The sequence below is a fragment of the Papilio polytes genome, unplaced genomic scaffold, assembly GCF_000836215.1.
Source record: "Papilio polytes unplaced genomic scaffold, Ppol_1.0 DF821400.1, whole genome shotgun sequence".
In the NCBI taxonomy this organism is placed as follows: domain Eukaryota; kingdom Metazoa; phylum Arthropoda; class Insecta; order Lepidoptera; family Papilionidae; genus Papilio; species Papilio polytes.
In genome coordinates this window covers 4,900,469-4,915,524 of record NW_013527804.1, presented here as the reverse complement: position 1 = coordinate 4,915,524, position 15,056 = coordinate 4,900,469, and the positions used below count along the sequence as shown (strand labels likewise).

General features: G+C 32.6%; 1 protein-coding gene across 1 annotated transcript; it reads left to right on the top strand.

Annotated features, from left to right (window-relative positions):
* Positions 1 to 3,114: 3,114 nt before the first annotated feature.
* On the top strand, positions 3,115 to 14,855 carry LOC106108985. The gene is made up of 2 exons (XM_013290363.1): positions 3,115 to 3,217; positions 13,231 to 14,855. The coding sequence occupies exon 2, from the start codon at positions 13,234 to 13,236 to the stop codon at positions 14,521 to 14,523; it is 1,290 nt and encodes a 429-aa protein (XP_013145817.1). The 5' UTR covers positions 3,115 to 3,217; positions 13,231 to 13,233; the 3' UTR covers positions 14,524 to 14,855.
* Positions 14,856 to 15,056: the final 201 nt, after the last annotated feature.

Sequence of the window (15,056 nt, the reverse complement as noted above, 5' to 3'; positions counted from 1 at the left end):
CGGAATAAGAAGACTTGAGGATGTATTGCAGATAGCCGTGGATTATGGACTAGAAATAAGTCAAAAAATGGTGAAAGACGAATATCCAACAGGTGATACGATGCGAAATGTTGATGTGTTAAGTAAGAACATATGTTATGTTGACAGCGAATTACAAGCACAAGAAGACGATGATGCGTTGCAAGTTATAGGAGAAATTTTGAAACGAAATGATTATGATGATTATGTTAAGGAGAATGAGGTTATTTATAAAGGTGTAGATGAAGCAGAAGTTGTACCCGAACTCATGAAGCAGGAAATTATTATGAGGACTCATGGTGTGAGACACTCCGTAAAAAAGAAAATAAAGGACATTGTAAAGAAAGGATATATTATCAGGAAATTGGACAGCAAAATCGGAGAAGTAATTTTAATGTGTGTACCATGTTTATTATCTTGCAGGAAAGCTGGGAAGAAGGAAGGCATAGGCTGTTGTATCAAATAGGAAAGGGAGAAAAACACATTTAGCTGTAGATTATATGAAAAGATGGCCTTAATTTAATTATTCCTTAGTAGAAACGGTTTTATTTTGTTATTTTGTGTAATTTTAAGTTTGATTTATGGTTAGTCTGAGGGCAGACTAAAGCAGGATGGCCGAGCTGTAGGATAAGGAGGTTATAAAGAGGTTAAATATGTTTCTTTTTAATATGTTTTCTTTTTAATTGATTTCGAATTTTATACTTTGACGTTCGTTTAAAATTAGTTTTAAGTTGAGAGTCGAGAGAAAAAAGAGGAACGACGATGTAATAAGATGTGTTTTTTTGTAAAATGGTGTAAATATTAAAAACAGCGATAGTTAACGAGTTTATTTTTATTTGATTGAGCCACAACCCCACATAAATAAATAAGAAACTTAGCTTTTTTTAAATAGTCATCGTATCGTATGACGAATTTGTTATTGTACAGACTCTAAGCGTTTTATTTAGATAAATCGTTGCACAAAGTCTAAATAAAACAAGATGTGGTTACTTTGAGTTCTTCTTGTAGATAAAGCAGAAGTTAAAAGTAAAATTGGTGCGTTTTTTTTTTGTTTTTAACAATTCCAAATAGCAGGAGGTATTTTATATATTTAAATAATTACTAAAAATACAAGAGACATTGTTAAGATATCTCAATACCAAGTACCAATCTTAACTTAATTCTATCAACTTATCTAAATTATAAAGCGTCTTGAGTAACAAACACTTGTATTACTAAATTAAAAGTAAACTTAATTAAATGAACTCTTGAAAATACGTCGACAAATATGTTTGCTTCGAAATATTCTCATTTTCAATGAGTCAGTTATGAATAAAGTTAAGTTTACTTTGATAACAAACTCCTTATAAACAAAACAGCGCCTAGATGAATTCAATAGCAACTTATACTTTCGGTTGTTTGCCTTCGAAATTATTAATTGCGCACTGTTAATGAAATCCAACAAGTCTCAACGACTATAAATAAATACAAAGTTAAACACCAAACTATGCAAACCCTAATAAAACATTCCAAGAATATAACTCAAGTACTAGTACTACTAGATCAACTAATCTTCAGGAAAATTTTAAGGTTATTTTTTTTGTGATATTTTACGCGACAAAAAGGAGCTATCAATTATTATTTGATAATATTTATATCCGACTTAAAAGGATGGTGTTTAATTCGTTTTTATTATTACACTTAAGTAATTTCTTTAAAATGTATGTTAACAGAAATTAACCTCTTTCAATTGCAATCTCATTGTACTCAAAATTCTAATAATAAAAAAACGTAATTAGCAAAAGTGGTCATTAACGAAGATTTCTGAATACAAGGAAAAAGTAGTTGCATTAATTAGTCCCGTCTTTTGGGTTCCGGTATCTGGGTTCTGCTTATATGACATTTGTAAACAGGTGACATCGTCATTAAGATTATGCAATCTGTTACGACACTTCCGTATCGCGTTGTCAATATGACCACGAGGATTACTTTCACCTACTATATTTAAGTCTTATTATTAATGAAATTTTAATAATAAACATAAAAGTAGGACTTTATACATACTCTGCTATCATTCCATGGAGTCAGGAGTCATATTTTTTAAGGTGGCAAACGAGCAAGCGGACACCTGAATCAGCCAAAATGGTGAAGCGACCACAGCCCATAGACATTCGGAATAGCGGATGCGTTGTCAACCCTTCATAAACAGAGGAGGATATTTCTCTTTCTATGCGTCTCCTCCACCGTGAAATCCACGTACTCTTTTCATTATATTCTTATGAGAAAAGGCTGGGAAAAAAAAGGAAACATATTTGAGCCGCCGGTACCACACTCATCAGACGAAACGTGGATTTGCTCCCACTTCACGCCAGTCTTCTGTGTGATCGTGGTATAACACGGGGCGAGCCGGCCCATTCGTGCGAATATGTTAAAGCGGGCTTTACCACTGTTCTGTTATTCCATTAACTTGTACTCTGAAGAAGCAAATGAATATCCCCATAAACCCTTAGTAAAAATATATTATGTAATCCAGATTTATAACATTGAGTTTCCACAGCAGAAACAATGTTAAAAACATCACATATAGTCTTTTTAATATGAATATCAAGGATGACAAAGTAATTTGTTCACTAGTATTAAAGACTGCTAGAATGTTTCGTCAACATTCAATTGTTGCAACATTTTGGAAAGGTCAGTAGGCACTTAAGTTTTTTTTTTGTCTTTACTTTATCATATTCCAAAAATTCTGGCGACTTACGTTCCAAGAATTTCCATAAAAGATTCCTACGCGTTATTTAACTATTTGTATCCACGATTTCATTACAAAAAAAAAAACAATTCAGTTGACCAAAATGGATATTAATGCACTGTTTTTATAATAAAGTAATCGAGGTCAAAAAGAAGGACAAGTTGCAAGGTGGAATAGATCAAAAACAACAATTTTATTTAGTCTACACATAGAAAAATTGTGACCCTACACACAATCCGGTGTATTTTAGAGCTGCAAATATGATTCATCATTAATGAAGTTAGTAACATATTTTTACGATAAGCCTTGAGTAGTAATATTACATAATTATTACCAAGAACTCTACCTTCACCAGAAACATACGAATCAGTGACAGGTTAGTAGGGGGAGGTGCAGTTATTGCGTTTGCGCAGTAGTGAGTTGGAAACATCGTATGCCAGTGCTGTGAAAGTGCCTTTAAACTGTGACACGGTAGGTTTTGATTGTGTGTGGTTATATCATTTTTAAATTGTGTTTCGTTACTATTATTTTAAGTAAGTAATATTTAAAATTGAGATAAAGAATAGAAATGTTTGAATCAAAATTGAGCTGTACATTATGGTCAAAATATGTACGAAAGGCCTTAGATGATAAGAAATCGTATGTTGTTTTTTGTCGCAGAAGTATAGAACCTCATTGGTTTTTTATTTAATTACTGATTGATGTCTCTCGTTATTTCCGAAAATTAAAAATAAAGTGGCATTTTGTTCTGTACTAGCTTTCGCCCGTGACTCCGTCCGTGTGGAATTAAAAAAACAAAAGTGAGTAGCCTATGTGTTCTTCCAGACCATCCTCTACATATATACCAAATGTCATCGTGGTCCGTTCAGCCATTTATACTACAAACTCTAACAAACATCCATCTATCCATCCATCCATCCATCCATTCACCTAAACTTTCGCATTTATAATATAAGTAAGAAGCAAGATTTGTAATTTATCAACGTATAACTACATTAAAGGAATTTTAATTAACATACCTCTTAGAGGTGGAAAGAAATTCTTTCTCTAACCGTCCAATGACGCAATTATGTAATCAACTAAGTAGTGCAAAAAGTTCGAAACAAAGAAAAGGGAACAAAGGGAAGTAAAAAACTCAACTTATTTCATTCGACAGCTCTTACACAAAAATGTAACAAAATAAAACTGAAAGGAAACGATTTATTTCTTAAATTTGTAATCTTACTTCTTACTAATATTAAAATTGCTAAAGTTTAGATGTCTGGATGTTTGTTAACGTTTGTAGTCTAAAAGTCTGAACAGATCTGGATGAATTTTTGCATAGTTGTAGATTATAGACTGGGAAAACACATATGCTACTTACTTTTGTTTTTTTTTTAATACCACGCGGACGGAGTGGCGGGCGAAAGCTAGTATTAAATAATTCGTTTGCTTTTAATCACATTTCATTATTCGGTTTACAATTTACATAATCCGTACACAGTTTAAATAAATTTTATTACTTTTATTCCATTTTATGGATTCCGATAATTTAGTTAGTCACTTTTATACGAGTGGATAATTTTCGTCACAATATTTGTTTTACCGATTATAGTATTTGTACACTAAGATCCCGCGATCGGATAACTTTTGTCATTTTAGCTTTCTACTTTTTTGTCGTAATATGTTTCACCAAAACTTAAGGATCGTACTATATTCAAAAAGCATAATATACTATGCTTTGACAGTGTTTGGTTTATTTGTTTGATAAATAAGGGCAGTTTGAACAGTTTTTTTATAATCAACTAGATTTTTCCCACGAATCCCTCCGCGTGAATATAAAAATATGTTATATTAGGTAGATGTACTTTATTGATAAAACAATAATTTCTTTTAATTCGCAAATAATAATGCGTACCATGTTTCATTAGCATGCAGACTATAAATCCGTGAACAGATGTTAAAGTATTAATGTATTTTAAAGCGACAATGAATTCGTTAGCATACGAATGCACGTGTATTTAACGATTGGTTGCATTTGTGAGTCCGATGATTAACTCTATAAATAGAATATTTCGATGTTTATTTCAAATCCATAGGGTGTAATTACAGTGATTCCCGCCCTAAAATAACAAATCCAGGTTCTATAATGTCAACATCTATATCAAGTGTTAAAAGATCGCATATGAAAATACCATATAATCTATATCTATCTATACTAACATAATAAAGAGGATAATCCAATCCAGGTAGCATCCTCACCATCTCGATAACTGGCATTCCACAACCGTGCGATTTTCGCGAAACTGTCTACCCCGCACAGCGTTGTGGAACGGTCTGTCCTCGGCGGTATTTCCAAACCAATACGACTTAGGGTCCTTCAAGAAGCAAGCCTATTACCTTAAAGGCCGGCAACGCATCTGTAGTTCCTCTGGTGTTACGGATGTCTATGGGCGTCGTCGACCACCTTGGTGGTCACGCCGCTTGCCCCTTTTATTATAAAAAAAGGAAAGATTTGTGGTTTTGTATGTATTGAAATAACTAAAAAACTAATTAGCCGCTTTCAAATATCTTTCACAATTAGAAAGCTACATTATCAGTAAGTAAGATAGGCTATATTTTTTATTTTACTTTTTTATTTGACGCGGACTATCAAATACAGTTTAAGGGAACCTCGTTTTCGAATAGCCTAATGATTAAAGGTATGCATTTCTGATTATATCGGGAGTTCGAATCCCGACATTCAATTTGTCATAAACGATATCCTAGCAAAAGTCTAGACTAAGTTGGTATAGTACAAAAAAAGCAAATTATCAAAATTCAGTCAATCTTACTTCTTACTAATATTAAAAACGCGACAGGTTAGATGGATGTTTGTTAGAGTTTGTGATCTAAAATGCTGAACGAATCGCGATGAAATTTGAATTAGATGTACAGGATCTGGAAGAACACATAGGCTACTTACTTTTGTTTTTTTTAAACCACACGGCAGTTTCAGAACCGAAAAAACAAATTCAAATTAATATAAAGGTGGGAATACATATGATAGTAATAGACATGTAATGCTAACTGGCATGGAAGAAGCTAGCACGATGGTTACTTTTGTCACAGCTATGAATATGTAATTTAAGGGAGAGGACGAGGAAGATGTGAGATTTGACACTGACGTGTCTCACCGCCGCGGTCTCGTGAATTGGCATCCAATATACTGTTCTAATTTACTGGCTTGTGTATTCTCGTTTACGTTATATCGTTCGTTGTTATAAACACCCCACTTGATTTCATAATTTGTTCAACACGGTGTTATTATAAATCTCTAACAAGCGTAAACAAATCAGTCATGTTGCGAACAACTTTAATTGGTTATCGCAGTAAAAATAAACTTTACAGTATAACTGAATCGATGTTTTCACTCTACTATAACATGCTTTAGTATTTTTTAATTCACTCAATTTTGATTTTACACTTAATTATTGTTCAAACTTAAACAATCAATGTGAAGTAGGTAAGCAAAGAAAAAAAAATTAAGTAGTAATTTTTCTCAAAATCAACAAATCAAATCTTGCTTAGATGTATTTGAAAGGCGAATAAAAGTAAGTTTAAAAATGAAATATACAAAAGTATCATCTACAATCAAAGAAAATTATCACAATACAGAAAAAGTTAAAGAATGTTAAAACAATCATGACTTCTAAGGTCCCTTCGTTCGAATTCAACTAAAGTTAACAAAGTAACAAAAATTTGTATACCCTCATTCAATTTCCTTCGATATCCTTTAAACACGAGTCTCATTCCCGGATTTGGAGAAACTTTTTGGGTCAATATTTAGTTTGTGTAACTTTCCTTTTGTGCCGTAAAGTTGCTGGCTTAATTATACAGTGGAATGAAGAATTTATTTGGTTATTCAATAAAAGATGAAACCGTCTGGCCGGTTGCGTAATCGGTACACCACGGCGACTTTGTTACCGAGTTACAGGTTCCCTTTGCAAGATAATTGCGAGTTCGCGACTTGACTTACAATTTAAATTACATAAAAAACAATACGGTCTCATCTAAACAGAGATCCACGGTATAAAATGTAGGTTTCAGATTAAAATTAACAAAATATAGAATCCAATTACTGATCTTAATGCAAAATGTTTGTATGTTTGCAAGAATGTTTTTAGGAGTTATCTAAACGGCTGAAGGGATCTCCATGAAATTGGTAGTCGTAAAGTATAGTCTGAAAGAACACATAGGTTACTATTATTTTTAAATTCCGGTCGGACGTAGTCTTCGGCGACAGCTATTAAATAATATACGAGTATAAGCAAGTTATTATGTAAACGAGTATAAGAAAGTAAGCTAATGATATGTGTCAGGAATGCAGATTTAATGTCATAGCTATTTATAATATCGCCTACAAATTACGTTAGAGCAAGCGAAGCGTGCAGACACGAGTTGCGATTTGATATCTTGATTTAGTGAAACTGCACTCTTAGAAAGCGCATAGCGATGTAATGCTGGTATCACACGAGGCAGAACATGAAGCTGTAGTGCATTATTTGTAAAACAGTACTGGATTGTCTACTGCTCAGATTCAGTGCTATTGTGTGATGCTAGCATTACCGAGAAGCACTTGATCTACATATTTCACTGCTCTACATTAACTGCAACTATAAAAGAAAATAATTGATGATAGTAACGTACGGAATAAAAATTATACGGGTAATAAAAAAACGTTAAGCCAAAAGACTTAACCCTTGTAGAAGACAAATTTATAAACACACATTTCTAACCCAAAGAAAATAACCCTGCTTAAAGTAGGGCAATTTAGTTATGAAATAGAAGAGTGACTTAATATACGGTAAAGATGTTATAATGAAAGCAATGTATGTAATCGATTTACTTATTTGAGTACATTCACAAATTAGCAAGTAACTTTTTTTGGTGTTATAAAGTTTTTGTACGTTATTCTTCTATTACTACGTAACACGTGTTACAAGGTCATTAGAAAGAAGGCCGAATCTGTCAATTTGTTCAACGTAGGTTAATTTAATTATACTTTTTTCTTGGACCTCGTGTTTTATAGTTTGTCTGAATAAAATAGATTAGTTTGATAAATAACGTATATAAAGTATCGAATTCAATTTCTATGAAGGCAAATGCCATACTTAATAGACAGGTATCGTAGTGACGAAAGAAACGCGCATAGCGAAAAGTTTGGAACTATCGTTATCGGTTTAAATAATTATCGAACTCGATTAAAATTATTATTTTCTTATTAACTAATTTATAGGACAATTCTAGTATTGATTGTAGTGTAGAGAATTTAGCGATGACAGAAATAATCCGAATCCGAAATCCAATTCGATTACGTACGGCTGTAGTAGTAATAAACATTTATTTACTCTCATTATTTGTTATGGTCATTATTAATTTGAGAAAATAGTGTTTTTTTTTTAATTCGTAAGTTATAACAATAAATCTATAGATTCCAACTTCTGTGAGAATAAAAATCGAAAATCGATAAGATTGATAACTGACTTTACACAACCCATCCCTACTAAATTTGAAATGAATTGTCAAACTAATCTGAATTATTTAGACACACTATAGCTCGTTTTTTACACGGGCATGAATGTTAAATCAACATCCACTTAATATTTCTCTCGGCGATCACTTAGCGATGACGTAGCTTTTAAATGATGAAATTTTTTTAATAAATGAGCAGTTTGTGAGTTATTTCAATACATAAAAAAAAAATCAAAAAATACAAATCTTTCGTTTTTAGAATAATAGTATAAATATAGATTTAAAATATGATATTAATCATTTAATTCTTTAAGCTACCTCTGTGTATATGTGGTTTTTAGTGTAAGATTATGTTGTTATACATGTTCTTCGGCAATGCAAACCCGTGGTAAAAAATAAGTAGCCGAAGTGATGTAAGGCCATGCGAACGAACTCGCCATTGAAAGTGAAAGGCGGTCTACTCGTACTCAACGTATATTTACAATGGATTGTTTGCAATAATCGTTTACATTGTCGCTTTTGTATTTATGTTTACGCCACATTGTAGATAAAGACATCAATGTACAATGAAAATTAAAATATTTGGATAGCAGCATTTTTTTGTTGTAGTTTTTATAATTATGTAGAATTTTATATGACCATGTATGAGATACTAGCTGTTCCCGTGCGGCTTCACTCGCATGAAATTACAGAAACTTTATTTTATTGTTTACATTTGTCAAATTCTCAATTGCAAATGTCAAAATACCAAATTACCTTACTATGGCAATCTTGCTTCCTTGATGTTGGCAGCAAATAATGGTCTCTTTCCCACATTAGGGTTTTTATGCAAAACATTTACCAACTAAGTTTAATGGCGTGAAAATATATAGCCTAAAGCGTGATGTAGGTGAAGGGCTTTTTATTAAAAAAGGAATTATTCAGAAATATGCTGTGATTGCTGACATCTTAGGCAACAAAGAAGTGTGTGTTTACGCTTTATTATAATAGTATAGATTTTATCTAGATCAAGTCTAACCTTATTCAGCCTAAACCAATTGTCTAGTTTCATATTTGTTTGTTAGATTGGAAATTCCGAAGTTATTCTTATAATAGACAATAATCGCTAATAAACTAATGTATGAATTTTACGAACACTAGATGTTTCCATGCAGCTTCATCCGCATGAAATTATAAATACTTTATTATATTGTTTACATTTGTGAACTATCAAAAGTTTAACGCATAAATGACAACCTTGCTTCCTTTATCTTTTGTAGTTTATGGTTCATTTTCCACATGAAGGTTTTATCCAATTTCATTACCCCTAAGTTTAATAACGTGAAAATATATAGCTTAAAGCGTATCGTAAGTGTAGGGCTTTTTAAAAAAAGAATTATTCAAAAATATGCTGTGATTTCTAATATCTTACACCACAAAGCAGTGCGTGTTTACGCTTTATTATATTAGTATAGAGTATAGATAAAGTACTGCATAGCTCTCACGAATCTATCTATACTATTATAATAAAGCGTAAACACACACTTCTTTGTTGCCTAAGATGTCAGCAATTACAACATGTTTTTGAATATTTCTTTTTTTAATAAAACGCCTTACACTTGCGTCACGCTTTAGGCTATATATTTTAACGCCATTAAACTTAGGGGGTAAATATTTTGGATAAAAACCCCAATGTGGGAAAGAGACCATAAGTTGCTGCCAACATCAAGGAAGCTAGGTTGTCATCATGTTATGTCATATTGACATTTGTAATTGATAATTTGACAGTAAAATAAAGTTTATAAAATTTCATGCGGATGAAGCCGCACGAGATCAGCTAGTGAAATAATAAACGCGTATAACAGTTAAGCAAATAGTAAGTAATTAAATACGCTTCACATCGTAGTTTGAAATTGTACACATCTGTGTTGTATTGTTTACTTAACAACTTTGAACTGGGGACCCTTTAATTTGACGTCAGCGTGGCAATGAATCTTGACATTTAATACACACACATTTACCCAAACCTACATACAACATACATAGTATAGCGAAAAGCAACGCTTGTATGAAAGTTAGGCGTTAAATCAAGTTTTGATGGTTTGTGTTTAGTTAATTTAATTTATGCCAAACTTACTCAATTGTAAATACAATATTGCTGTTATCATAAGAGAGGTCGTTTTAAGGTTAAACGATTTTAGTAAGTGATTATATTGGTTTGATGCAGCAGTCGTTTTGCTATTTTAGCGAAATGTGATCGCATGCTGGTTTATACCTTATAATATTACGAAAAAACGTACTACTAAGTGCTTCTATAAACTATACATACATGTAACAAAATCGGAGTGTCTGTAATATCAAAATAAAAATTCCAGATTCTGGGAAGATGATGTATTTGCGTTGCTGATAACGAAAATCGCATCAAAATTATTTGTCTGTGTGTCTGTCGGTCCGCAAGCCGCGTTTGTTCCCGGAAATCTCCAAAACGGCTATGCCGATTTTGACCGGACTTTCACTGATGGCTAGCTGAAATAGACGGGCATATTATAGGATTTTTATGTTAACATTGCGTGGCCGAAGTCGTGGGCAACAGCTCATCATCACCGGCTCACTATACGTCCCCACCGAGGGGCTCGAAGCCTACCCTAAGTAGGGAGTGACTAGGCCATAGACAACCACACTGACCCAGTGCGGGTTGGTTGACTTCACACATATCTTTGAATTTCTTCGCCGATATGTGCAGGTTGCATCACGATGTTTTCCTTCACCGTAAGAAAATTCGAAAAACGAAAATCACATTGGTACATGACGGGATTCGAACCCAAGACCTGTAGATTATAAGTCAAGAGTTTAAACCACTATGCCACCGGCGCTCTGCAACGCTGGGCAACAGCTAGTAGGCATTAAAGGATCAATGTTTCTTGAAAGTTATTTAGTATTAAATAAACTTTAGCTATGCTATAGCGAAGAATTCATCAATGAATATTGTTTATATTATTTGATGGATGGCATATTTTGTTGGAAAACACCTGCTCGTGTTTTCATAACTTATGTATAACTTTGTATCTTTTTCTTAGCTAATATAAAACAATATGTGCTTATTTTTCAACTTATATTCCTACTTTTCTATACATATCTAATGTTTGAAAAATTCAGAGCTACTTTTTTTTACTTGCTAACCTTTTTACCGAAACCGTACAAAGGAATTAACACTGTTTGGCAGCAATTACGCTTATTAATTTGCGAGCATTGTATAATTTAGATTTAATTTACCAGCGATTTTGTTCACGTCATTGCACTACCAATTGCACTGCCTATTATTATCTATATCTATACTTATATGATAAAGCGTAAACACACACTACTTTGTGGTCTAGGATTTCAGTAATCGCAGCATATTTTTGAACAATTATTTCTATAATAAAAAACCCCTATACTGAAGACACGCTGCCAACCTCAAGGAAGCAAGGTTGCCATTTATGCATTTGAATTTTGACATTAGACAAATGTAAAGAATAGAATAAAGTTATAATAATTAAATACGGATGAAGCCGCACGAGAACAGCTAGTTTTGCTAATAAATTTCAATACAATAATTTGTCATCGATGCTCAAAATGCGTTTATGAATAGCTGAATTGAAAACCTACGCTTTAATGGAAATTTAATAGCATTGTAATTGTGTTGTAATGCGTTAATATTTTCAAATGTATTACAAACTATTCAAATTAAATTCAGTAGTTACATTTACTGTATTCAATTATATTTCATTTAATGGCAACACTATACAATTGAACTATGGCGTCTCTTATGTTAATATCACCTCTACAAAGTTTAGATGTTACTAAACGATTTGACTCCTCCAAGTATTTTGTTCTTATGGCTAAAGTACTGTGTGCCATTTATGAATGTTTTATTTTATGGAATACTATTTCACACACGAAAAGTAGTTCTGATAAACTTCGGAACCGAATCGATATCGAAGCAAAGATAAATGATATAAAGCCAATGAACTCGCTATACAAAACCGAATTTATGCAAAGTCCTTGCTCTTTATTCTTAAACTTTACAGTTATAGTACAAATCGTCGCTGGTATTCAATACCCTTCTATCCATCTTAATAATTATTTAAATAGCATAGGTTAAGTAGAGCAAAGCTTGGTTAAGTTGTTAGCATAAGTTTACCTTACGACTTGAATACAATTAAATATACTGCGAGGTAAATTGATTTGGCAAACATCAAATGGGAACTTAGTTGGGTAAAGTTATCCAGTGCATGCTGGGTAATTTAGTTTGGTCGAAGTCAATAGCTCGCTGGAATTCGACACGCCTCATAGTTCCGTATAACATAATTTAGACGAAGATATCAAAGTTTCGTTCCATAACTTCCAACTGTCTAAACAATCATACAAAAACAATTATGATCGCTATCATTCGCTTAAAAAAATAATTAAAAGACCACAAAACCATAAGAAATTTCAAACTTCCGTCGATGAGTCAAAAGTTAATTTCATAATCATATTTACTTCATTGTTTTCCTTAATTTATTCATTTTTGACATACTTATTGTTCACTACGTTAATGGAAAACAATAGCTTTATTGAAAAGTTAAGATATAATCTATCGTTTGCAGCAATTCGTGCCAACTTAATGATGTAACTACACGATGGATGTTTTAAGAAATATTACATACATTTGACACTTAAACATTGCAAATATCAATTATCAGTAACAAATAGTCGTGTACACGCAATGTCTTTGTTGCGTAGTATTGCAGTGCCATAGATATTCGGACAAATGAACATTCAAGTAATATATGCGCAATATCGTATAGTTAATAATTCCAGTCTCCAATATAGGCAATAATTTAGCATACAGACTACGCAAGGATGCAGTATCTAACAACTGTTAGTTTAAATTGCTTAAAGTTATTATAAAGTTATTACAAAAGGTATGGCACCAATAGTAGTAATTACAAGAACAAATTTTCAACAATTTTTTTTACTCATTTCAGAAAATGAAGTTGATCTTCCTCTTCGTGGTGCTGGTCACCAGTAGTATATCGCAAGGGGCGGTGGACGTTGAAAAAACAGTAAAACAAGTTGAAAAAATATTAAAAACAAACACATTACTACCGAGATTAACACGAGATGAAATATTGCAACTATTAAATGATTTAAGAGATGAAGATGCGAAAAACACGATATCGCTTAATAACATAGGAAACGAAGAAATTAAAAACCAAGAAAGTACAACAATACAGACGCAGGTGTCAAATACAACTGCTCCACCATCAACAACAACTAGTAGTGTGGAAAGTACAACTAAAAGTAGCACTAAACTAGCAGTAGTCCTCCCATATACTCCTCGAGATGGATCATCGTTACAAGAATTGTATACAAGACCACCACGTGTTGAAATAGTACCAGAACCTAAAGTAACAAAGAGACCAGCAACAAATCCAAAAACAAAAGAAAACTCCAAACCAAACAATGTAAATGACATCTTCAAACAAGACTTTCCAGCTGAATTACAAGCATTTCTTAATGCGCATGGTTTAGAAGGTAAACCGGGACAGGACAACTTTTTATTACCTCTAGATGGTTTTAAGCCTTTACCACCCCCAGCTAAAGTTGTAGATGGATCCATAGAATTACCCGAAAGCATATTATTAGCTTATGATTTGATATCACCATCCAGTAAGTCTACAACTAAAAATAGTGCTGTGTCTCAAACCAATTTCTTATATGATCCTTTACCACCCCAATACCCATTCGAATTAGACACATCATCATCTGAAACAAAAGATACGATACTTCCTTATGATATGCCAAAACAGCGAAAACCAAAAGCAGTTACCCCAACGCTAAACTATGAGCCTGTAGATTACGATTCGGTAAAAGTTATACCACTAAACAAGGGTCCAAGTCCAATAGATGATGAGAAAATAATTTTCAATATAGAACAAAACAAGAGGCAGACTAATGATAGTACGAATAATGAAGATTCTACTGATATAGTTACAACAGAAGTACCAACTACTGTAACAAGTGAGGTTAAAGATGCCGTACCCGCAGCAGACAATGATCAAGGGGCGTCGATTTCTGATCTTGAAGATTCTTTCGGAGGTGCAGCACCGGTAGAACCTGGTGACTCCGTACTACCGCCACCACGGAAAAATGGATTTTATTGGATGTTAGATTGGAACAGTTTTCTTGAAGTAGGCGATGGTGATTCGAAAGTAAACATTCGTTTTGAACCAAAATTAGGAGATCCACAAATGTTTTTACCAGTAAACGTTCCTTGAAATACGAATTCCTTTTCGAATGCGATACATCTGAGTAGTTGTCTAGTCTGATCTGGTTTAAGTAACTCAATAGCTTTCTCTAAACTATTTCTTATTCTACTCCAAAGGTTACTGCCATATTAATTGACAAGAAAATTTAATTAAATATCTTTGCAATGAACATAATAAAAAGAGCTTGTATATATAAAAAAAAAACAAATTAGTATTTAAGTATAGAATTACATGGTAAATATTAAAGTGGATGGTAAAGTACTAGTAAAATTAGTATAAGATGTACCAAAAAATTATTGTACGGTTTGTATTTTATAAATAAAATAATTTACAAATTAAAATTTACCCTTTATTTCGTCAATTTTACATTAGAAGCAGATTTAAATTGGTTTTAAGGAAGCTTTATTCTATGTTATGAAAGGCCCTTTGTTTCTACTCAATAGTTTTGAATAGCAAGCAGTAGAATTTAATGAATATTTTCACGCTTTTTTATTTCGATCGAGATTCTTGTAACAGCAAGAATATTTTCTTGTTAATGTTAC